Source organism: Anolis sagrei, chromosome 1, assembly GCF_037176765.1.
Source record: "Anolis sagrei isolate rAnoSag1 chromosome 1, rAnoSag1.mat, whole genome shotgun sequence".
Lineage (NCBI taxonomy): Eukaryota > Metazoa > Chordata > Lepidosauria > Squamata > Dactyloidae > Anolis > Anolis sagrei.
In genome coordinates, this window is record NC_090021.1 from 222,319,253 (window position 1) to 222,343,480 (window position 24,228).

A 24,228-nucleotide genomic window follows, 5' to 3' on the forward strand; every position below is an offset into this window, starting at 1 on the left:
TGTTGACAGCTTGTTTATTTTAACTTCTTTTATACCGAGGGTTGTATGTTGTATGTATGACTATGTATGACTATGTGTTAATTGTGTTATGTGTTAAATGTTTTGATACGGCCAATAGGCCAATCAATAAAACGTATCTATCTATCTATCATATAAGTCCTCAACAGTTTAAAAATGGTATTTCAACTGTTATGTTAAAAACTAAATTCACGTGTAGTTAGAGGAGGTTCCTACAAAGCCAGTTCTTTTCCAAATGTCCAGAATATCTTTCTAATAAATTCTCTCTGTGTAAGGGGAAAATAACTGAGAAATGTATTTCCAAGTGGTACCTCTTCAGAAACCTTCCAGAATATATCAATCAAACAATAGCCCCAATCTAATTAATGTTTCAAAAGTTTTCCTTCTTCTGTCCATCCACCTTTCTTCGTCATATGTCCTTGTCAGGAATACCACAATTCTCATTAATTATAGATGTAGCCTTCTCTAAAGGAAAAGGCATCTTTTGAGATCGGGGTAAATCCTATCTTATGTTAGTCTCTTTTTAATGATCTTGGTAAGGAAACATGAGTGTGTACAGATTGTTCTTTCTTCTTCTATATTTCTTTCTCTTTTCTGTCCCTATTCAATATAGATTTTTGCATGTAGTTTTAAATATAAAAATGACTTATTTTATGCTTTTGTTGGCTTGTTTGTTCTGTTGCTTTCCATCTTTGTGTTAACTCTGGCAAATTAAATCAATAATTCCTGTTTCTCCTTCTGTAATTTCCAGCAACTAAAGAAGGGGCTGGTGCTGTTGATGAGGAAGACTTCATTAAAGCGTTTGAAGATGTCCCAACAGTTCAGGTAAATAGTGACTTTATTAAATCCAAAACAAAACAAAACAACAGTACTTTATTCATGGTTAAAACGGATTTTATTTAAAGACACAGTGGGAAACTGTTCTTGCATGCAAAGACATGAGTGGTGCTTCCAATGTCTTAGATCACATGTGCCATACACTGAACACAGCCCACTGTTACATTTGATATAGCTCTCCAAATGCTAGATCACAACTCCTGTCTTCCTCGTCATTAGACATCATGGTTAGAGCTGATGGGAATTGTGATGCAGTAACATCTGGAAGGTGTAGTTTGTTCTGCTTAGTCAGGAGACTGGGATTTGAATTGAGATACAAGGCTTGTGGATATGATTCTTGACTTTAAAATGGCCACAAGTTCATTACCCCCAGTAGTATGGCAGGTAAGAATAAGTGATGTGAGTTGTCATTCAATAACATCAGGAAACTCATTGTTTAAAGAGCACCAATCCTATGTAAAAAAAAATATAGTTAGTTTTCCATCAATGGATTCAATGGCCTTTTTAAGGCAACCATAAGGCTGATATGGCCCTCATTGAAAATGGGTTTGACACTCCTGTCTTAGGTACAGTGAACTTGTTAGTTCTGCCACTAACCTGTGTTTGTGACATCAGTCTCTCTCCTTGTTGCTCTCCACTATCCTGTATCACAGCAATATCCATAGTGGCATTAATCTATTACTCATGGCCCCAAACTCTTAATACAAGGTCTTCACCTGCCGGAGCTCAGTCCTAACCTGTAGAATATGGGTTGCCCCTACTAGCAAAGCCTTTTCTTTTCAACACATTCTATTTGAAAGCCTGTGAGAAAAGAACTGAGTGAGTTTTGTCTTCACTAGCACAGATCCACCTTATGATTCCCTCCATACCTGAAAAATATTTTAGCCAGATAGCTGTGCATACGGCCTGAACCTGAAAACAGATTAGTTATGCCAAGAAGCAAGAGGGAAACCTAGTAAGTAAAATAAAACAGCATTGAAATCATAACATTTTATAAACATATGTTGCTGCAAAAAATCTGTTAATAAATGATAAGGAGATCAAAGCACTTACTATATTCGCCAAAATTCTAGCTAGAGTCTGCTGTAGAAATACTTCAGTAAGATTTGTCTCTGACCGAGATAAGCTTACTTGTTTACATTCATTTCAGCAAGCCCAGAACTTGGAACAATATGATTAATTCAATCCATTCATCTTGCAAGCTCCCTATGTCATGTAAATGTGTCCTTATGTTATGTAAAACAGGGAAATAAAGGTCAAACACAGCCAAGATTAATTAGCCTATGGACAGATTTGAGCAAATATTTAGTTTTTTAGACAAAGAGTTTAAATGACATGTTAACTCCAGGATGATTGGTGCATTGGCAATTAGTAGGTGTCGGATAGTCTTCCCTGGCATATGGGGTAAGGGGAAATGCTTTAAAAGCTCTAGACAATTGCATACATAGTACAATGAATTCAGTATAAATCTAAAATGTGTAGAACTAAATCATAAATGGATATAAACTTCAGTTTAATTCAATACAGATTATATAGACAACATGTCATACTGGGTTTGTATCCACATTTGTATTCCATCTGCTGACAGAAGCCTCTCTCTGAATCAGCATGAATGCTTTTTAAGAATATCAAGTACTTATTTTATCTTTATTTAAATTATAGAGTTCTTTAATTCTCTTAATGCTAACTTAATAACATAACAAAGAAGGAAGCTCCTGTGGTTAAGTGTGTTCATTGGGTTCTGGAGTAACGTTAGTAACATTGTCTTTAATGTGTAATATATAACATTTTTAAAGTATGTGAATAAGTTCTGTAATTTGTTTGATAAATTGAGAAATGAATATGTTCAGTATCTAAGGAATAAATATTTGAATCTTAAATCTCTTTCTCTTCGTAGATTTATTCTAGCCGAGACCTTGAAGAATCCATAAACAAAATCAGAGAAATCCTGTCAGATGACAAACATGATTGGGAACAGAGAGTATCTGCAGTAAGCATTTCACTTTATACAAAACCTTATATAAAATAATCTACTTAATGGATATTTTACCACTTTTTGACCCTTATGTCATACTTGCATATAACAGTAATAATAACAGTAATAATAATCTTACTATACTTGCATGTTCGTGGAACGAAACAGATGTTTTTTTCTGCATTCAATATCATTATTATATATCTGAAAATTCTAAAAATAAGAGAAAAAGAAAGACAAAGACAACATTTAATCTTTATTTTCAGAGAGACTGTGTGTTCCAATGTAGCCCTCCATGTTAGAACATGTCTATTGTATGCTATTATCATATTATGTTTCTGTATGTGAGGCATTGAATTTTGCTGTAATTATGTTGTAAACCACTTTGAGTCCCCCACTGGGGTGAGAAAAGTGGTATACAAGTTAAGTAAGTAAATAATGTCATCTAACACTATCCCCAAATCTCTCTTCAAGAGTTTAAATGGGCTTCATTTAAAATCTCAAGGCTGGAATCTATGTAATATTCAATCAGGTCATGAACATTCTTTCTGCCCTTCACAGTTCAACTAGCTTGGGATGATTTTTAGAGTATTTGTGAGGCTGGAGTGAAAAGAGAGAGAACCCCTTCCATTGGGATTTGCTATATGTGGTTAAATATTCAATGTTGGATACAGCCCCAAGAGATTTCTATTTGCCCAGGCTTTTAAATGTGTTTGATACTGATTTTTCCTTGGTAATTTGATTTATTCTATTTTATTTCTATTTTTAAAAATCTTGTTTTTGTGATCTGTTCTGAAACATTGACGAAAGGGCTGTATGTAAATATTTTATATACTAAATGAATATTAAAACATCCCTACACTACTTAACACATTTGTACTTCTAGCCATAAATCAGAAATATGCTTACCAATGTGACAGTATCTCTGTTAACTTCACTTTCTAAATTCTTGTGCAACAGTTGAAAAAGATCCGATCTTTATTGTTGGCTGGAGCTGCTGAATATGATACCTTTTTCCAACACCTGCGTCTGCTTGATGGAGCATTTAAATTATCCGCTAAAGACTTGCGGTCCCAGGTAGTGAGAGAGGCTTGTATCACGTTGGGGTAAGGAATACAACTTGCATATCTTGTGTTGTTCATTATTCTAATAGGAAAGCATCTTTTCTCTTATCTCTTTTATTCTAGGAAGGGTAAAAATATCCTAACTTGGACTGCAAGAGTCTAGATCAGTGATGGCGACCCTTTTAGAGACCGAGTGTCCAAACTGCAACCCAAAACCCACTTATTTATCACAAAGTGCTAACACAGCAATTTAGCCTGAGTACTGAGGTTTTATTTCAGAAAATAACAACTCATACTGCTGCTGCTATTGGTGTTGTTATTATTATTATTTCAAAAGCTGGATAGCCATTTGTTTGGGGTGCTTTGATTTTGCTTTTTCTGCATGGCAGAAAGGGGTGGACTGGGTGGCTCCTTGGGGTCTCTTCCAACTCTAGGATACTATGATTGTGCTTTTCCTGCATATAGAAGGGGATTGGACTGGATTGTCCCTTGAGATTCCAAGCCAGCCTCTACTAAGAGCTGAGGTAAAGGGAAAGACAGGAGTCAGAGGTTGCATCTACATTGTAGAATGAACACAGTTGAACACTGCAGGACTAAAGACCGATAGGGGACATGAGAGAAGCCTCCCACAAGGATGGTAAAAACATCCGAGCATACCCTGGGCAAATGTCCTTGCAGATGGCTAGTTTTCTCACACCAGAAGCGACTTGCAGTTCCTCAAGTTGCTCCTGACACGAAAAGAAGAAAAAAAACACCCGTCTTTCTTCCTCAGCGATTCCTGTGGTGGCATTCCCGCTAGGAGAGCCCTGAAGTGATGCGGCAATGCCTATGTGCTGGGGTGATAATGCATGCTGCAGAGAGGAGTCTGAGTGCCCCATCTGGCACTCATACCATAGGATCGCCACCACTGGTCTAGATCATCTGTTTTATTTCCTTGCCACTGTGAATCTATGATTTCCAGTTGTTTGGAAGCTGAGTTATATTATTTTCTTCCATTTCTTTGTGAAGAAGGGCAAACCCGATAGTTTGTTCTTTTGGATGAGAAAATGAGTAGAGATTATTTCTAATTCCAGTGGCATTCTCCAGTAACCACCTGTTTAAACACCAGTTTCCATTTAGGTAGAAAAATAATCAAGTAACTGGAAGAATTTAAGCAATTATTTGTTCATCAGTCTGAGCATCCACATTAACCAGTTAATGAATAATCTATTTCAGATGCAGATATTTCTAATATCCTATTATAGTCTGTCTAAATGCATGTGTACATCATTCTGGTTCCTGAATAGTTTCACATACTCTTTGGGTTATAATTTACATAAGAGACATTTGTAAATAGATATTGAGCATAAAGGAAGTATGTGAGTGTGTGAGTCTCACTGATTCAGCTGGCTGCCTGAATCCAAAATCCCACTATTTTGTAACTGGGTGTCATCTGGGTGATATTTGTTTAGAGTATGACTCTAATAAATCTCCAAATAAATCTAACCAAGAAGATCCTGTAATAGGGTTGCCATAAGTCAGAGTCAATTTGAAATTGAATAACAACACAAAATCCTTGTATACATAACTAAAAAAAAAAAGCAATGTCACCAACTATTTTACTAGATTTTTTAAGCATGTCATATTTATGAATTGTTTTGTCTTGAGAGGTGGAGGAACCTTTGTGCTGAATGCAATGAGGGATATTCTGGAGACTGCAATTATGAGAGCATAAACTAAAATGTTTCCCACCAATAATTTGAATGATGACAGAAATACTTGTTTAGAGTGTGACAAAAAGAGAGCAATTGAGCATGGCTGTTATTACTATTATTATAATAATAATATAATAATATTACTATATTACTATTAAAGTTACTTCTACAAAGGCATAGCTATTCCTGTCCTAAGTGCCTAAAAGCTTTCTTATATGCCACCAAAATTACTAGCAGGGTTTTTTAAAAAGAAAAAAAACCTGAAAATTTCTGCTATAGCCTCTTGGGTTCAAACTAAGTTCAGGGTGAAAGGTCAAGCCATTCTTCTGGTCTGGTTCTTCCATTGGTTCAAGGTCTATCCTGGAGACTGCTGGAAGCACTGTCTTTAGAGGACGATCACTAGGACATTTTAATAGCAGCTCTAAAATTCGCAAATGTCAGAGATGGAAAGCTTAGGAGAAGGCCAGGACTGAAAGCGACAATGCTAAGAAACCAAGCAATTTAATTATACCCTCTGGGGGAGTGTCTAATAGTGTTGACAGTGACCTGAGCTGAATTTCACATGTTAAAGGGAGTATAAAAACGAATCATATCAGATGCTGTGATGGGTGTTTCAACACTGTTCCTGGACATAGAGGTGGTGATGCAGAGTTTGTAAAAATGTACAAAATAAAAGTATGTGTGACCTATGATGCTAAACAAGACATAACCATTTTGAGTTCCAGTACCCTGCTGCTACTGTGTTATTGTTGTTTCTTTCAGGCACTTATCATCGGTCTTGGGTAACAAGTTTGACCATGGGGCAGAAGCCATCATGCCAACAATTTTTAATCTCATTCCCAACAGTGCCAAAGTTATGGCCACCTCTGGTGTAGTAGCTGTTAGATTAATAATTCGAGTGAGTATCTCGAGTGAGCATTCTAATTAGAACAGTCAAGTAGATAAAAATATGAAAATCCTTCTAATTAGCAAGCTTGTGGCAGAATTTTCAGAAGAATTCAGGAAGAACTGATTACCTGCTGCTGCTTTTTGTATCTTTGTATAGGCACACAGACACACACTCATGTGCTAATTTCTGCAGTGTTCCTTGATAGAACGTAGCCAAACTGGAAAATGGCAAAGCCATGAGACCTAAGTAATTTGGCCCTGCCATCTGGCCATCTCTTAATAGTATGATGATAATCTGTACTAAAGCAATTATTTCTTAAACTGCAATGAAAGGTTGTTGGGGAGATGAACTCCCATCTGTCGGAAAATATTTTATTTATTTATTTATTTCTGAAGAAGCCCATTCCAGATGAGAAACCAGGCATGCAGAAACATGTTGAGTCCTAGTACATAATGCTGTTACAAATCTGGGCCTAACTGATGTTCCATTCTAGTTTTGTGAAAAATTAACTTTTATCTTACCTGTGTGAAAAGTACACAAATCTGTACATATTTCCAACGTCGTGGTTTAAAAAGCTGAAATGATGTAATCATAGATTCTGTGGATGTTAAACTAAAAATCCTTAAATCTTTGCCAAGAAAAAGATCGATTTTCTATTATACACATTAAGATGGCACATTTACTTACATGTATGTATTTCATTCTGCTAATTGTGGAGGGGGACAGGGTTATATTTGACTATGAAGTCTTTCTCACTGTGTCGGTTTGAGCAAAGCACAACCTCTTCATTCTAAGCATTTAGGTCGGTTAAAGCAATTTTTCTTTCAATGGTACTCAGAGTTTCCTTGTTCTTCCTGTTTTCACTCTTAGCATACGCACATCCCACGACTAATTCCCATAATTACCAGTAATTGTACCTCCAAAGCTGTTGCTGTTAGAAGGTGAGTTTTTCTTTTTCTTAATTACTTTGCAAAATGAAATTAGAGGTAGAGTCTGAAAGGTCGTTAAAGTGCATTTTTGCTTTTTCTGTTAAAGTTTTAATATCTGGCTTGGCCTCATAGAATAAATATTTTGGAAATATGAGGCTCATGCCCTAACTTAGACCCATGAGCAATTAAAATGTGGTCTATAAACTTCTAATGTCAATATGACTGCAAGTTTAGAATTAGAAAAGGAGATTAGGGGATGGTGACTTTGATACTAGTTGATCTTATTTTTTTCAGGACTAAAATTGTACATAATTTCAAGAATTAGGTAAAAAGATAGTTAAAAGTGACATTGATGACTTCAGGTGACATTGCCTTGCGCTTGCTACTGGTGTTTCTTACTGATTTACATTTTTATGCTGCACAGAAGAGAGAAAAGAAATAACATAGCCCAACCAAAATGCCTTGATGTCTTGCTTTTTAGGTCTGCTCTTGGAGTTGTTTGGGGCACTAATTCATAACATTGCATTAAATAGACCACATCAGCCCTAACTTCTTAGATATGGTTATCACGATCTTCTGTAGGCAACTAGTAGATGACATATCTTCTGTATTTCAAAAACTAGAGCTGATAGGGGAACACTGGAGTCAGTTTTGGAATCAGCAGGTTGAATATACATAGAAACTGGCCCAAAATTTGAGGCACCAAAATGTGTGTTGGCCGTTGTACAGATTCTCAGAAGTTGCTAGTGACAGAAATCCAACTTGCCTTCCTTGCTTTTCCATGAGTTAAAAAGAGAGAAGCAAAGACATTTCCTTTGTTAAGTAGGTGTACAGGCTTGTAATTATTCTGGATCCAGAATTTAGTGGAACTCTGGTTGAGGGGAAAAATATTATCTCTGTATTGTCGAAGGCTTTCATGGCCGGAATCCATGGGTTGTTGTAGGTTTTTCCGGGCTATATGGCCATGTTCTGGAGGCAATTTTTCTCCTGACATTTTGCCTGCATCTATGGCAAGCATCCTCAGAAGTAATGAGGTAATGACCTCATTACCTCTGAGGATGCTTGCCATAGATGCAGGCGAAACGGCAGGAGAGAAATTGCCTCCAGAACATGGCCATATAGCCCGGAAAAACCTACAACAACCCAATATTATCTCTGTTTGGTGCAGGATTGTTGTTGTTGCTGTTGTTGCTGCTTCTGCTGCTATTCTATCCCAACCTTTGTTGATTTGCAACAAATTAAAACAGATACAATAGTTAAAATGAGATTGGACAGATTTTTTTATTTTACATCATAGAAATGATAATGTATTACATGTACTACCATGTACTACATACTACTTATATTACATGATGTTTCTCTTTTTGTTTGTAAATGCTATTGCTAAGTTCAGAATGTGCTTCTCTATCTTGTATCCTTGCATGCATTTTGGAAAATTCTAAATTATCAACATTTACCATACAGATATATATTCGAAATGCTGTAGTATTCTATGTCCCATCTCCCCATAAGTAATCTCTTGGATCATCCAAAGTGACTCACTTAGTATCAAGATGCAGACTCTCAGAGAAGAGCATGTAGGTGTTTATTATGGTTGCTGCCTTTACAGCTACAGAACTCAGGATACCCAGAAATTTTGCAAAGTGACAGCATTTTCCCTAATGAATCTACATAACTGATATTTAATGGCTTTAGGGTTGGTCTGCTTATAGGACTTACTAAGATATTATTTAAGACTCCTTTCATATTCTTAATTTTAAGAATGCAGCTTGTCATTTAGGGTATTTAAGGTAATTGTTTTCTTTTTCTCCTCTTTTAGGCGCTGTTTTGAATTTTTAAATTTACTTTTACAAGAATGGCAAACACACTCCTTAGAAAGGTAAAGTGTATTATAAAAGAGGAAGTATGTTTCTTTTCTGCATTCAGTTTGTGTCTGGTGGACTTTGGAAAGTTAAGGCGAGGAAACTAGGTCTGTCTGGCTTCTGGCTCCTTCAGTTGGTACATTACAGTAGGTCACAACAGAGATAGAGACAAGACTTAGGGCCACTTCAATACTTAGACTGAGACACTAAATCCATATACCTCAGGTCTTATCCCAGAATGAGTTCTCTTCCCGCTGACTATTACAAGGTAATACTAAGTAACAGAAGGAATTTGCACTTGGACTTTCCAGTTTTTCTTTTCCATTTTCATTTGTTCCTTCTGTGAGATGTCTTCTAGATTTTTAGCTTCTTGGCAAGATTGACTTGCTTTTATTGATTTTATGTAAACCACTCTGGAATGTACTTTAGCTGAAGAGCTCACTAAATTATGTTAATATTGTTAATATTTATTAAACTCAGGGAAGAGGAGAAATTAAAAAAAGGATAATCAGGAAAAGAGAGATAAAATATTTAAATGCTTTTTAAAATGTTTAAACTTTTTAAAACCCGAGTGGCACCAGGGGAAGAGGCTCACTGTATTGAAAACATTCTGAGTTTAAAGACTTTTAAGCCAATGCCCTTATAAAGATTTGATTTTCGAAAAGGTTGGTGGTGTTCCAGTTTATAGGCAAAGGGTGAAAGACTTAGGTGCAGTTGAGTTATTTGCCAAATTGCCATATCGTGTACTTTGTTCTTTCAAAATCATGCTGTTAGTTTGGGTAGATAGCTGAAAGCTGAATTATGGTCATCTACAGGGGTAAAGACCATCAGAAGAGAGCATAAGAAGATTGTCACAACAGCTAAAAAGATGTCACAGTTTTCCTCCAATTTACAGGGACAGCATCCAAACTTCTTAGCCTTAAAATTATCTTGTAAGAGACGAGACAGCTTACATCTATTGCATCATGCTGATTGAGGCTATGTCCTTGTGTTCCAGACGATTGGGTGAAGCTTCATTTGCCTGAGATCTAATACGCTGTGGCAGGCAAGCTCTACTTTGCTGTCACAAAAGATATATGTTCCTTCATTTTGTGTATGCTGAACTGAGCTTGATTTACTAAATTTGGTCTTGCACACATATGGAATGAAATAGAAAGCAAATTTCAAGATTTTGGAGATAATTATGTTCAGGACTAGCTATGACACATAGTTCAACTTTGACTTTCTCCCTGAGGTATAGTGGGAAGGAATTTGCAGGTAAAGATTTCCCCTAGAGAGCTATAAGTAAGTCTGACCTCTACTGCTATCTCTATAGATAGAACATATGCTGCTGAATGATATCCCCAAGTCCTTGTTGTCTCTATATCACCTGCCTAGGAAACAGGTTCTCTTTTCCTTAGGCAAAATCTGTTCCTGATCATTTCCCTTTCCTCACAGAAGCTGAGCAGCCTACAATAAACCATTCTGACAGGTTTCCTCCCTGAGCATTTGCAATGTGTTGATGTTCTGCCCTGTCATATTAGTTCAGCCCATTGGTTTCTCAAGTACAATTCAATATATAATATTAAGACAGAGATACTTGATCTACAGGCACCCTATGGATTTTTGTATGGTTTGGGGCGTTCGTGTGCGCTGTAATATCTTTGTGCATCGTTCTTTCAATGTGTTGTGAGTTTTCTGGGCTGTATGGCCATGTTCCAAAAGCATTCTCTCCTCACAACCTCTGAGGATGTCTGCATAGATGTGGGTGAAACGTCAGGAGAGAATGCTTCTGGAACATGGCCATATAGCCTGGAAAACTCACAACAACCCAGTGATTCTGCCCATGAAAGCCTTCGACAACACATTCTTTCAATGGTTTCTAAGGGTCTAAGGAGTGACCTCTAAAGAATGTTCCCTGGAATGTCTTATGCAAGAGAATCAGAAGTAATAAAGGTGGTTGGAATGAGAAAAAAAACCCAAATCCCCAAAAAGGATATTGGGTGTATAAATGTCTCAGAAGCTCAAAGTATGATTCTTTAGCAGTGCTCCCCCACTCTTCTTTTAAAGTACATAACATTGCCTTTTAATCTCTTCCAATCAGGCATATATCAGTATTGGCTGAAACAATAAAGAAAGGAATCCATGATGCTGACTCTGAAGCACGCATAAAAGCCAGAAAGTAAGTGGATATCTTTTGATTTTTGTGCTGGTTTCATCAATGAGCAAGAATTGTTATTTGATGTGGAGGTATTAAAAGACAACGTCAGGTTTTTTGAACCAAGGAACAAGCACCCAACAGAGGGACAGACTGTGGTGTTAATACAGTAATACAACAATATATGCAATCTTATTAGGTGCAGTCTGTGGCTTGTGGTCAGCACAGCTCTTCCCACAATGAAGTGCCCTTCACTTCTAGTTAATTCTGTACACAATTTCTTTGAGACAGGGCTTATTGAATTGAACACTTCTATGTGGACATACTTATGAAATTAGCATTTCATCAGCGTCATTTTAACAGATTATTCAGAAGCTTTCAGATATAGAAAGTAATGTTGTTAGCTTTTAAGATCTTTTGTCCAGTGATTCTAAAGAGTCTAACATTTTAAGGGGTTGTAATTTCAGAGTTACAAGTCATGATGCTTTTGTTTTGCTCCCTGCCCCAGTCCCAATCCAGTTTGTGTGAAGGAATATAAATAATTGATACGGATAATAATTGATACGGAAAACAGATGTAAATAGACCTATCTGTTTCCCCCAGCATTTTTATTTCTGCAGAGTGCTCTGTCAGAGGACTTGTTTGTATTATGCTAACATATTGTTCAAGGATAATTTTACTTCTAATTCTCAGGTGTTACTGGGGCTTCCATGGCCATTTTAGTCGGGAAGCAGAACATTTGTTTAATTCATTGGAATCCTCATACCAGAAGGCTCTACAATCTCACTTGAAGAACTCTGATAGCATTGTGTCGTTGCCTCAATCAGACCGCTCCTCTTCTAGCTCCCAGGAGAGTCTCAAGTAAGTCCTTAGAGCCATGTTTTTGCTACGTAGTATTGCATAAGTTGGGAAGATGTGAGATCTGGCTGTTAATCTTTTATTCATAAACTGAAATAAAAGTAACGAATGAGAAGGATCAGAGTTTCTGTTTATCAAGAGCAGTGGGAAAATGACAAAAGGATGAATATGTGAACACATTGAAGCTTCCCTCAATTAATAAGAATAGACTGACTGCAAAGCAGTTCTCTTAGTAAAGGCAATAGACAAGAATGCTTTTACATAATTTCACTTGTTGTCCCCCAGTTCCAGATTTTATTCATTTTAATCCCTTCTTTGGATATTTCTCTTATATGTGAATAATGTAATGTGGAGACTTGTTCCAAAACAGGTTGCTACTATTTTGTTCAGTGATTGACAAGAGTTCTTTCAAAGGGTTTTTTTTAATGATAATATGAGAAGTATGTATTTGGATTCTTTGGGCCTGGGGGATCCAGTGGCTCAAATCTCTATTTTATTTTTCCAAGTTAGAGTGAATTCGGAATTGGAGCAAATGTCTAGAGGCATGGGCTTAGATTCTAAAAAGGATTAATTTAAGAAAGTTCAATGAAGGAAACTTAGAAACAACTTTCTAAGATCTGGATGTTCATGGCTCATCTTAATCAGTGTAGCTTTGGCCAGAGTGGAATAGTCTAGTGGGAGGAAGGAATAGTTAAAAATCAGTCACGAATCCTGAGATAAATTAGCTTAAGAAAGATGTTACCATCCCCTCTCCAAATTCTATGTTCATCAGTAGGAAATTCGAATGCACTTCCCTCTGAGGCCATATTTTTGAAGTAGTGTCTATGAGAAGGACAAAAGAAGTTCATAGAAAAAAAATGTCCAGTCCTTTCCTTCTCCTGTGATTCAACCCTTCTTGAGACCTTTTTTAATGGCTGCTTCCATATAACAGTACACACCTCCCTTTTGAGATAACTTAGGCAGAGGAGAAGGATTTAATTGAAATCATTTGTTTCTATCTCCTTTTAGTCGTCCACTGTCTGCCAAAAGAAGCCCAACAGGAAGCACGACATCACGAGGTAAGAATGAGGGAACTGAGCATGCGTGGTAATGGAAGTATGTGCAAAGAATTAAGAAACTATTTCCCCTGCCACCCCTCATCTACATCTATGTAAATTAGTATACATGCTTTTGGGTAAGCCAGGCTTGCCAATGTAATATATAATTCCTTCTAAAACCCTAAAACAGGGCTGCACAGCTTGTGGCCCTCCAGGTGTTTTGGATTTCAGCTCCCAGAAATCCTGAACATAGGATAAACTGGCTTGGATTTCCGGGAGGTGGAGGCCTAAACACTTGGAGGTCCAAAGGTTGTGCAGGTCTGCCTTAGATGTACACAAAGGAGATACATCTAGCCTAAACATTTTACACCAACCTCTGTTGAAACATCCTTTACCTACAATCTTCATGACCATATCTTTCCTTTTGAGCCAGCACGTTCTTTAAGATCATCCGGGAAGGCTCTTCTCTCGTTTCCACCACCCTCACAAGCTCAGTTTAATAATAAAGTGTTAATATTGCACTTGACTTTAAGGCAGTGATTCTCAACTTGTGGGTCTCCAGATGTTTTGGCTGTCTCCCAGAAATCGTAACAGCTGGTAAACTGGCTGGGATTTCTGGGAGTTGTTTCTGGGAGTTGTAGGCCAAAACACCTGGGGACCCACAGGTTGAGAACAACTGGTTTAAGGCATGATGTGATGAGGATTGTTCTAATCGGAGCCTGCACCTTGGTTGGTACAATGTGCAAGATGCTCCAGGAGTCTTTTCTTTTGCGGATGGGATTACTAATGTACTTATTGTGAGTGCTTCCGGAATCAGCACTGTCATATACTTGATGGCAGGACATAGAGGTATTGAAAATAAGAAAAGTAGCATGGGTGGTAATTGTCTTGTACCCACACTTTTGTTTTCAGGGCTGGGTGAACTGACATAGGTGATCCTAATGGTTTTGGGACCTATTCCTTTACACACACATTTGGAACAGCACCTAGAAACATTGCAAATAAGGAAGCTCCTGTTTCGTGCAATCTTATAAGGAGCCCCCGGTGGCGCAGTGGGTTAAAGCACTGTGCCGACAGGACTGAAGACCGACAGGTCACAGGTTCGAATCCAGGGAGAGGCGGATGAGCTCCCCTCTATTAGCTCCAGCTCTTCATGCGGGGACATGAGAGAAGCCTCCCACAAGGATGATAAAACATCAAAAATCATCCAGGTGTCCCCTGGCAACGTCCTTGCAGACGGCCAATTCTCTCACAACAGGAGCGGTTGCTCCTGACATGACAAAAAATAAAAATAAATAAATAAGAGAAGCTGTAGGAAAAGGGCAGCACCAAAGCTGATTTCCTGCTTCCACTTCTGGGGTCCCTTCCTGACATGTTTTTGTTGTAACCTTTTCTGGCTTTAATACATTTGTATGTAGCCTCAGTGCACAGAATTATAAATAAATGGCTGCTGATGACAGCACTGTCTAGCAGCAGATGTTAAAACAAAATTATTGCAACTTTCAGCATTTTCTATGTTTTTTTTCCTGAGAAACAGACGGTTGATTTCAGTGTTCACTTTTTTATTTTGTTAATTCGTTTATGACATTACATCAATATCATTAGATGAATGCTATCTTTCAATGGCTGAATCAAAAACAGAAAACAGTATGGGTAAACATTATCATCAAATGTACTATTCAGCAAATCAAAAATCCTCCACATCTCAACAAACTTATATTCAATTTCATTATTTCCCCTTATCTTTACATAATAATCAGTTTATCATTGATTCAGCACCCCATATCCTAATGAAGTAATTGAAAGTTTTGCTGCAGTCAAGAGATTAATAACTATCTTGTAAATGAGCTCAATTTTTGAATTTGTTATAGTAAGCTAGAGCAGGATGTGAGAAAGCTCAGAGGTCCATATGTATCACTATTCATCTTTTAAAAAATAATAGCATATTGGGTTGTTGTAGGTTTTTTCGGGCTGTATGTCCATGGTCTAGAGGCATTCTCTTCTGACATTTCGCCTGCATCTATGGCAAGCATCCTCAGGAGAGAATGCCTCTAGACCATGGCCATACAGCCCGAAAAAACCTACAACAACCCAGTGATTCCGGCCATGAAAGCCTTCGACAATAATAGCATATTTATTTATTGCTTTTCAATCCACCAGTTACCATGTACGACAGATAAAAAGCACATTTTAAACATTTTTTAAATAAAAGGGAATATATTTTTAGAAAAGATTTAAAGCAATCCCAAAAATCAATGACAAAATTGGTTATAGGAACCAAAGATCATACATAATAATGCAGTGTTCCCAGACTGCTAGATGTTCAATAATGTTATGCTGTTGTTACATCCTTCTCTTTGCCTAGATTAGTTTAGGTGTTGCTGATGGGAACTGAATTGATTAAATTAGTAGTTTAAATTGCATTGATTAAATTAAATGGTCTGTATCTGTTAGTTTGATCTTGTCTATTTTGATTAATATTGTAAATTTAATTTGTTCTATATTATGACAGTTTCCCTAGAGAAATAACGTATAGGATCTCTTTTGTAATGAATAATTCTGAGTGGCAGCAAGAAGGAGCCTCTCTAACATTCCTAATTTCCCTGGAAGAAATTCAGACATGTGCTAAAGATCTTTTGTAGCTGTGTTAAAGTATATGATCTTTCATGATGCAGTTTATCTTCTTGGTCATAGCTTCTACTGTAAGTGCAAAATCTGTGTCAACGTCCGGGTCTCTCCAACGTTCTCGCAGTGACATTGACGTGAATGCAGCAGCCAGTGCCAAATCGAAAGTAACTTCTTCTGGATCAGATGCCCCATTCAGCTCTGCTGCAGCCCTGCCTCCCGGTTCATATGCATCCCTAGGTAAGCTTTTTTGCTTTCTCATACATGCGATGGATAGATATACAGGACTTCAAGGAAGAAATGCAACTCAGAGGGAAATACAGCTTGGAAGGCAGCATCCTTTACATAAGTAGAAGTTAACAGTGTGTTCTTTTATGCAAGATGTTTAACTTAATAGAGTTCAGGTAGGAAATAACTGTCTCAAAGGATTACTTTTTATCAAACCTTCCATTCAGTAACATTTTCAACATGGTTTTAAATTAGAATTGTGAACGTCCAATAGCTTTATTAAAATATGCTGTGGTTTTGATTATGTTTTGTGGTATGTAATTGCTCTTTTGTTTATATGTTGTGCGTCACTTTGAGTCCTGATCTGGGAGAAAAGTGGGATAAAAATAAATAAATAAAGCAACATTTAACTTTTCTCTTCATGTCACATCATAAACCAATGTATGAACAACTTAAACTATTAATCTTAAATATTCCTCTTAATGTCAAATTTTATTTTTACTATTTTAGTGACTTAATCCTCATATATTAGTGCTACCACTTAACATTTCAAAGTTTTGAAATAAAGCTTGGCTTTTTTTGAAAAAGGGTGTCTTTTGACTTACGGTAGTTTTGCTGTTTTCTCCAATAAACAATTGTGGATTGTCTAACAAAATGAACATGATATATCTGAAATCCTAGAGAAGGACACAAAAAAGGGAAAGATGACACAGGTTGTTACAATTGTCAGAGTTCAGTATCAAGTGCCAGTGTAAATTGGTATATTTCTGTACCAATAGGAATAGATAAAAGTAGATTTCAATTGAAATAGAAAGTAGTAAGAATAGGTTCCCTTCTCTAATTTTATATTAGTTATTCTTAATGGACAGCTAAGCAATACATGTATTATGTCAGTAATGCTGAATAAAGGTTTGGGGCAAATCTGATTGTAAAATTAGTATTAGCTTGATTTGTCAGAGGAAGTTACTTTTTTTAGTAGTATGGTTATAGTAGTAGGTGGTACAACCAGTATTTGGTGATACATGTTTGAAGACTGCTGTAGCAAATATATGGAATGTCACACTGCTCTGGTGCTCTTGCTAGTGTGTACCTGCCTTGCTGATGTCCTCTCTTGCCTGAGAAAGGGGCTCTGCCAATGTGAAAACCAGCAGCAACCTTCAAATGTTACCTATCATTCTGGGCAGGGAAATTTTCTAAAACCTTTGGGACTGTGTTTGCAGAGGGCTACAAAGAAAGATATTTTGAGTTTGAGAAAGATAATTATTTACCCTAAAAATATGGAGATAATGCCCTCTTCTTACTTGTTGCATTATTTTTAAACTGGATATCTTATGGGAAGAAGTGGTTTTTGTCATCATCACAGAATCCGTGTGACCTTTCCTATATTTATTATTTTGCTTTTCCTGAAGCTAGTCTTGTAATCTTCTCCCTGTCTGTATTCAAAGGAGGATAATGTCTTCCACAATTTAAATTTTGTGTGTGTGTGTGTGTGTGTCTGCATTCTCATGTGCATACACACTCACACCTCAGTATGTATGCTTGTATATATAAATATACATTGAGAATGATTACTTTTATTTGCTTTTTGTAATTTCAAAAATGTTTAGGTCGTGTATGAACCATATTTAGCCTGTTTTGTTTGTCGGTTCTCAGGTAGTTATGCTTTTTAGGTAGTTCTGTTCTTGTTACCATGGTTACTTTTTTCTCTGGAAACTGCAAATTATTATGTATGGGGTCCCTGCATTTCCATTAACTGTGTATTTTTATTTTTGTACCTTTGTATTCATGGTGACACAAATTACAATAGGTCCTAGAGGATATTTTGTATATTATGCTGTTAATGGTTTTTAATTTTGTATGCTGTTGGATTGACTTTTGCTCTTGTTGTAAACCGCGTTGAGTCGCCTACAAGGCTGAGAAATTGCGGTATACAAGCAAAATAAATAAATAAATAAATAAATAAAAAATAAATAAAAGTAGAGGCTAAGAAAATTGGTTTTTACACAAACATGTCCCTATAGGGAAATATTTATAGGCATCTAGTTAACTTGGAGTATAGCATTTGGATCCACTTTCCACACCACTGTGTTTTCTCAATCTGTCCTGCCGTATTTAAAAACGATAATACTTACTGTAATTAAAGAACATTCATTTTTCTTTTCTTCTGTCTTCAATGCATGGGGAAACTCATTTAAGAGCTTCAGAGCCATTCCAAAGCCAAAGGGGATGGGAAAAAAAGGAGAGGGGAATGTATCATGTTACCTATCTATGTTAAACTTGTTCCATATTTTATGTGATAATGTCATTGTGTCAGCAGATGGAGCTATTGTTGCAATTACGGTCAGCAGATGGAGCTATTGTTGCAATTATATTTGCACTAAAATGCAGGATGATCTTATGGTTGTCCAATATCCATAGTATATTGATGGTGTTTTGAAATTGTCCTATATAAAACTTTTCAAAACTTTTAAAAATAATATTAAAAGTACAGTAGAATTACAAGTGGGACAGCAGAAAAGATGATAGATGAATTGGGACAAAATTGTAGTAAAGGTTAAGGAAATAACAACGTCCCTATTAAAGCAGCTCCACTGGCTGCCGATAAGTTTCCGGTACAGTTCAAGGTACAAATTATGACCTACAAAGCCCTAAATGGTTCGGGCCCCATCTATCTTCATGATTGCATCTCCCCCTATGAACCAGTGCAAGTTCTAAGATCTGCCAGGGAGACCCTCATCTCACTTCCACCACCATCAGAAGCACGACTGGTGGGGATGACAGAAAGGGCCTTCTCGGTGGTGCCCCCCACCCTTTGGAACACCCTTCCCAGGGAGATTAGGCAACCCTCCACACTGTCTTCCTTTTGCAGGGATTTGAAAACTTGGATGTTCCAACAAGCATACAAATGCATCTAGTCCTATTTATAAATGCCCAGTCTCTAGGTTGCCAGATAGTACTCTGTTTTGCACTTCATCCACTTCCCTGGCCCTATAGTACGCTATTTGCACTATTGGAAAATCTATAACATATTGGAAATAACTGCACCACAACCTTATTGAAAAGGTATACATGATGTCACATCCATTTGGAAAATATAAATCCCCATGAATATATGAAGACCACCTTTTGAAAACCACTAGTCAAGAAAAGCATGGCCTTGTTAGAAGCCAGCCCTTTAAACAACTGATATTCACAAGCATTCATGTAATGGCAAACAAGTAACTCAGCTGTTAAACTGAAGAACCATGTATTTAAACTGCCAAGGATAAAGACATTCCACTACAAAAATATATTGGGTTAGCAGAGGATGATTGCTTCTTTGAAGTTGAAATTTGTATTTGTAATAGCCCAAAAAGATATACACTCCCTTGAAAACTCTTAGTTAAAGTATGCACTCAGAGATTTAAAAAAGTCATCTTTAGAAAATAACAAGTCTTGTTTACTCACAAAGATGTTGTATTAATTCACCATACAGGCACATTTCTTATTAAAGTTCGGTTATAAATAGGATGTAGTTCTTCTCTGTGTTGAGTACACAGGGTATCCTTCTATCAATAGTCTTTAGGTATAGTTGTACTCACTAAAGTCCATAAGTCATACATGCATCCATTAAAGTCCAAACACATACATTCACCTCCACTGAGGTGTTCAGCAGACTGAATACAAAAGGGAGTCCTGAGTTTGAACATGCTCAGTACAATCACATGTCTATAACCCCTCCCACACCAAAGTGGTAAGTCAAACTGGCAAATCAACATACACATGGAATACAGGTTAGTAAATATATATATTAACAAATGAATAGTGAAAGGCTTGGGAGGCTGCAATTTCCAACATGCATTATCCCCTTGCCCAGCGCAGCTTAGCTTGGACATGACCATTTTAGTAATCCTGGTCACTGTCTGATGGAGCTCCAATGCAAGTGGTTTTATACTTTTTTGTTTTAGTGTGTTTTTATCTGGGTTGGTATATTTTATGATGCTTTTATTTTAATTCGTTTTGTTTTATGGATTGTTTTTGCTTGTATATTTTGTGGACATTCTGTCCCATATGTAAGCCACCCTGAGTTCCTTCGGGGAGATGGTGACGGAGTATAAGAATAAAGTTGTTGCTGATAATAATAATAATAATAATAATAATAATAATAACAACAACAACAACAACAACAACATAAAAGGTTCAAGAAATTCAATAAGAGTCAAGCATATTGGGCTGTTGACCACTGGTGTCTCATGCCTCTTCTACCTTCAGGTGCATGGAAAGTACATTTCTGTTTCAAGGACTAACTGACTAACTGTATTTAATTCAACTGGAGGTATTTTTTTTCTGCTGATATTACTAACTGTTCCCTGTTATCCCTCTCCTTATTTCTTTTTAAAAAATTGCTTAAAGATGGTACTACCAATAAAGCAGAGGGTAAGCAGTCTCTGTGTGTAACTGAGGTCTGTCTCTGGCTTTACCAGGTCTCTTGTTATCACCCAAGTGACCCTTGGTTTCCATTTGTGTTCACCAGCGCCTTTGCATGACCTCTTGCATGGTATTCTCCTCTTATCTCATGGTACTACTGTGGAGTGGTCTTCACTGTGTCTCACCCTTCTTCTTAGGCCCAATACATAGTAGAACATCATTTTTCTCTCTCTGAAGTTCTGTGAATGGAGCTGGACAGCAGTGAACACTTTATGAATTGCAGATTTTAAATTAATATTAGATACAATTGATTGGTATATATGAGATAGATTACATATATATTTTTTAAAAATGTAAAGCAATGGAGGCTAATCTAGTTTGTACAATTGAAAATGTTGGACTTTATAGCGGAATTCTTTAGGCGAAATATATATATAAATGTCACATTATGGTGTACCTTTTCCTAAATCCCCCCAAGCTTTCTCTTTTACTGCTTCTACAGAACTCCTAATTCTGCAGACATCTTCTGTTTCATTGTAGCTCTTGGTTTCTGTGTATCTTCTTGCTTTCTGCATTCAAAATATGATTCAGATGTAATGCTTATAAGTTTTGGGCAACGTCTACCTCAGCCTCTTGCTGTCATGCAGAGATCTTCCCCTAGTCCTCCCTAGACCGTTTCAGAGTTATATCACATGACTGACATAGTCAACTGGGTTAAAAATGAAACTTGGTAGATTCCTAAATTATTCTTAACATTTCCAGATTATATATAGATTCCCAATATTTGTTTCAGAGTGTAACACTGAAGTTTTATGTATACAGATTGGGGGAAAGGTGGTAAGGAAATCTTTATTCCTGATCTCTAAAGCCAAGTCTTATTCAGATATTCACAGCTGTTACAGAGTTGCTTTAAATTGTGCTGACTTCAGTAGCTTTCTGTGGTATTTTAAGGTAATGTCAATGTATAATTCTAATAGGACAATACGCTTTCTAAAATATTAGTAAAAGGGCTTGAAGACAACTGTAGAAGGGATTTTAAAAAGAAGGAAAGAGACCCTTTGTAAAAAGTCAGGTTATTTTTTTCTGCTCCTAATTCTAGTTGCAGGTATCAGCACGATGAGTGCTGAAGCCAGACAGATTAATTCTATGTCAGTTATTTTTAGATTAAACGTATTGTTGAAGGAGTCAAAGAGCTAGAAGTATGACAGATAAAGTTGCTAAACTTTCTTTTACTACACAGTATAAATATTATATTGTTTTAGTGTTTATTTGATAATATTGACCACTCTCTTCCCATTTTCTGCCAAACAATTGTTTCTTAATGAGTTATATCCAGTTTATATCAGGGGGCAGTTTGGATGTGTTTATGTTTGTGCCTCCATGAGTCAATAATCACCTGGTAGGCTACATCTCAATTTTATGCAGTGCTTTCAGAAGTAACTTTTGGGACTACAATTCCAGGAATCCCTAGCCCCTTAGGGGTTGAGAAGGGTGTTATACAAATACTGCAAATAAATAGTCAGTTGAGACATGAACCATATTGGACAGCACACTTATAGGTTAAGGCAAAAGGTAATATTTCCCAGGTCTAATTTTAAGTATTGTGCAAGTCTGTTACAGATAGAATAATGCATAAAAGTGAGCGAGTAGGAAGAGGAACAGTGTGTTTTTAATACATTTCAGCAAATAAGTGTCACTCCAGAATATTTGGGAGCAAGAAAAGCCCCAAAAAGGTGAAATGTGCTAAGGAAAAGAGGCTCCTTCCTCCTTTCTGTTTCCTTCCCACCTCAACAATGTCATAATCCTTCTCAACCCTATTTGTAATTCAAGTCAAAACCATTCCCTCTCCAGCATATTCCTAAGGGACATTCTTTTAAAATTATTATTCTTATTATTAACAATGATCCAGGGTTCTTGTGTTCCTTCCATATTATACTTCTAATTGAAACCCATACCTTCCATATGTTATCTTATTGTGTACAGCAGTGGTTCCCAGCTTGTGGTCCAAGGGCTCTGTGTGCACTTCCCAGGGGCTCCGTGGCCATACCAGGAAAACAAAATCTATGAAAATTGAATGAAATTAAAGAATAAGAAACAAAAAGTCGAATCAAAATAAGAAAACTAGAAATTGCATTCTGAACGGAAATTTGCCAAGTTTAATTTGCCACTGTGCAAAAAAAAAAAAAAAAGCAACTACAAGTGTTTATATTAAACGTTTATATGTTACGTTATGTCTTAATTTAGACCTACTGTTGCCCTACAGTGCACTCTAGTTCTGCTGTAATGCAAAAGATTTGATTTATTGACCTTTTGAAGAATTTTTATGTTTAGCCATATTTTGACAATATCATGTGCATTGGTGGTAATTAGGAATAAATTGAGATATTATGATAAATTTCAAAGTTTTTGAAATACCATTTCATTGCATGGACATTGCACAATTGTTTAGATATTTGTGTACTTTACATTCCCTTACTATTTATCCCCTCTTCCTCCCCCCATAACACTACACCATTAACTTGTAAGACATAGGATAGACCTAAGAGGCTCCCCCATTGAAATTCATTATATAGAAGTGCTTCGTGAATCAAGAAGTTTGGGAACCAATGGTGTACAGTATTCATGTATTTAATGAATTTGTCACTTGTTTTTAGAACACAGTCCTCAAAGTTGGTCACAACACAACAAAATAGAAATGGAATGTGTGAAATCTTATATGTATAAAGCCAAACTTGCCCATCAGGAACTGGCACTGGGCATTGTCTTCAGCTGCTACCTTTTTGTTCATTTTCATGTGCCCGTTGATATTTGGTGGCCCTGAGATAAGGAAATGTCGAAGAACAGCCCAGCTGTTACTGTTGTCTTTTATAAGGGCCCAGTTCAAGGAATGGTTAAACAGTCTGACTATACTGAATTTCTTCCATTCTAAAAAACATTATTTTTTGTATATAAACACATTTCTAAAAAAGGGGTGTGTTTTAGAATTGCAGGTGTATCTTGTGTATTTTAGTTGGTGGTGTTATGGTACTGAAATTAGGGTGAGTCCTACAATCGATGATGTCTTACAATTGAAGAAATATGACAGTTGTTCTTGCTTTCCTTTGTATTGTCATTATAAAGATATAGCAAGATCCGTGTATCTGCGGGCTTATATTCCCAGCCGGACTGCAGTTACCTGAAACCCACAGATACACCTGAACACCTTATTTTGTTCCTAGTATTCCACAGAATTTCCCTGGAGGACCTGAAGAGTCGCATTGAGGCATCGCCTCTAGGAATTAGCTAAATCCTCCAGCATAACTTTGTGGTAACTTCCATAGAATTGGCTGGAGACCCTAGCAAATTCTAAGAGAAACATTTTTTCCCAGATACAAGGAAAACCATAGATATTAGTTCCACAGCTCCGGGGGTTCTTAATATACTTTCATAAACTCTCATTTATTTTGTTAATGAATTGCCAAAAGAAGAATTAATTCTTCTTATGCTATGAGCCACAGTCTCAGAGAGAAAACTGTCAGTGATACACAGAGTGTAATGGAGATAATATCTCATAGGTATGAAAGAGCCCTGTATGACTGATTTTCATGTGACTCTTCCTACGTAAGAGAACACATCACAATTGAAAATAACTGAACTGGTTTGGATTTGGATAGTATTCTGTGATATGC

At 36.7% G+C, this 24,228-nt stretch overlaps 1 protein-coding gene across 12 annotated transcripts in view; it reads left to right on the top strand.

The window, feature by feature from the left end:
* Positions 1-24,228, top strand: part of CLASP1 (cytoplasmic linker associated protein 1) — a 209,660-nt gene that overhangs the window by 112,421 nt on the left and 73,011 nt on the right. For 7 of the 12 annotated variants that reach the window (XM_060774364.2, XM_060774397.2, XM_067473470.1 and 4 more), the window contains exons 10-19: positions 770-843; positions 2,753-2,845; positions 3,791-3,936; positions 6,351-6,486; positions 7,348-7,418; positions 9,226-9,285; positions 11,352-11,429; positions 12,099-12,266; positions 13,272-13,321; positions 15,995-16,165. In XM_060774364.2, the coding sequence (XP_060630347.1) occupies positions 770-843; positions 2,753-2,845; positions 3,791-3,936; positions 6,351-6,486; positions 7,348-7,418; positions 9,226-9,285; positions 11,352-11,429; positions 12,099-12,266; positions 13,272-13,321; positions 15,995-16,165 (1,047 nt within the window). Of the gene's footprint in view, positions 1-769; positions 844-2,752; positions 2,846-3,790; positions 3,937-6,350; positions 6,487-7,347; positions 7,419-9,225; positions 9,286-11,351; positions 11,430-12,098; positions 12,267-13,271; positions 13,322-15,994; positions 16,166-20,545; positions 20,570-24,228 lie in introns of all 12 variants that reach the window. The other 5 variants (XM_067473460.1, XM_060774347.2, XM_060774414.2 and 2 more) reach the window with 1 other exon arrangement.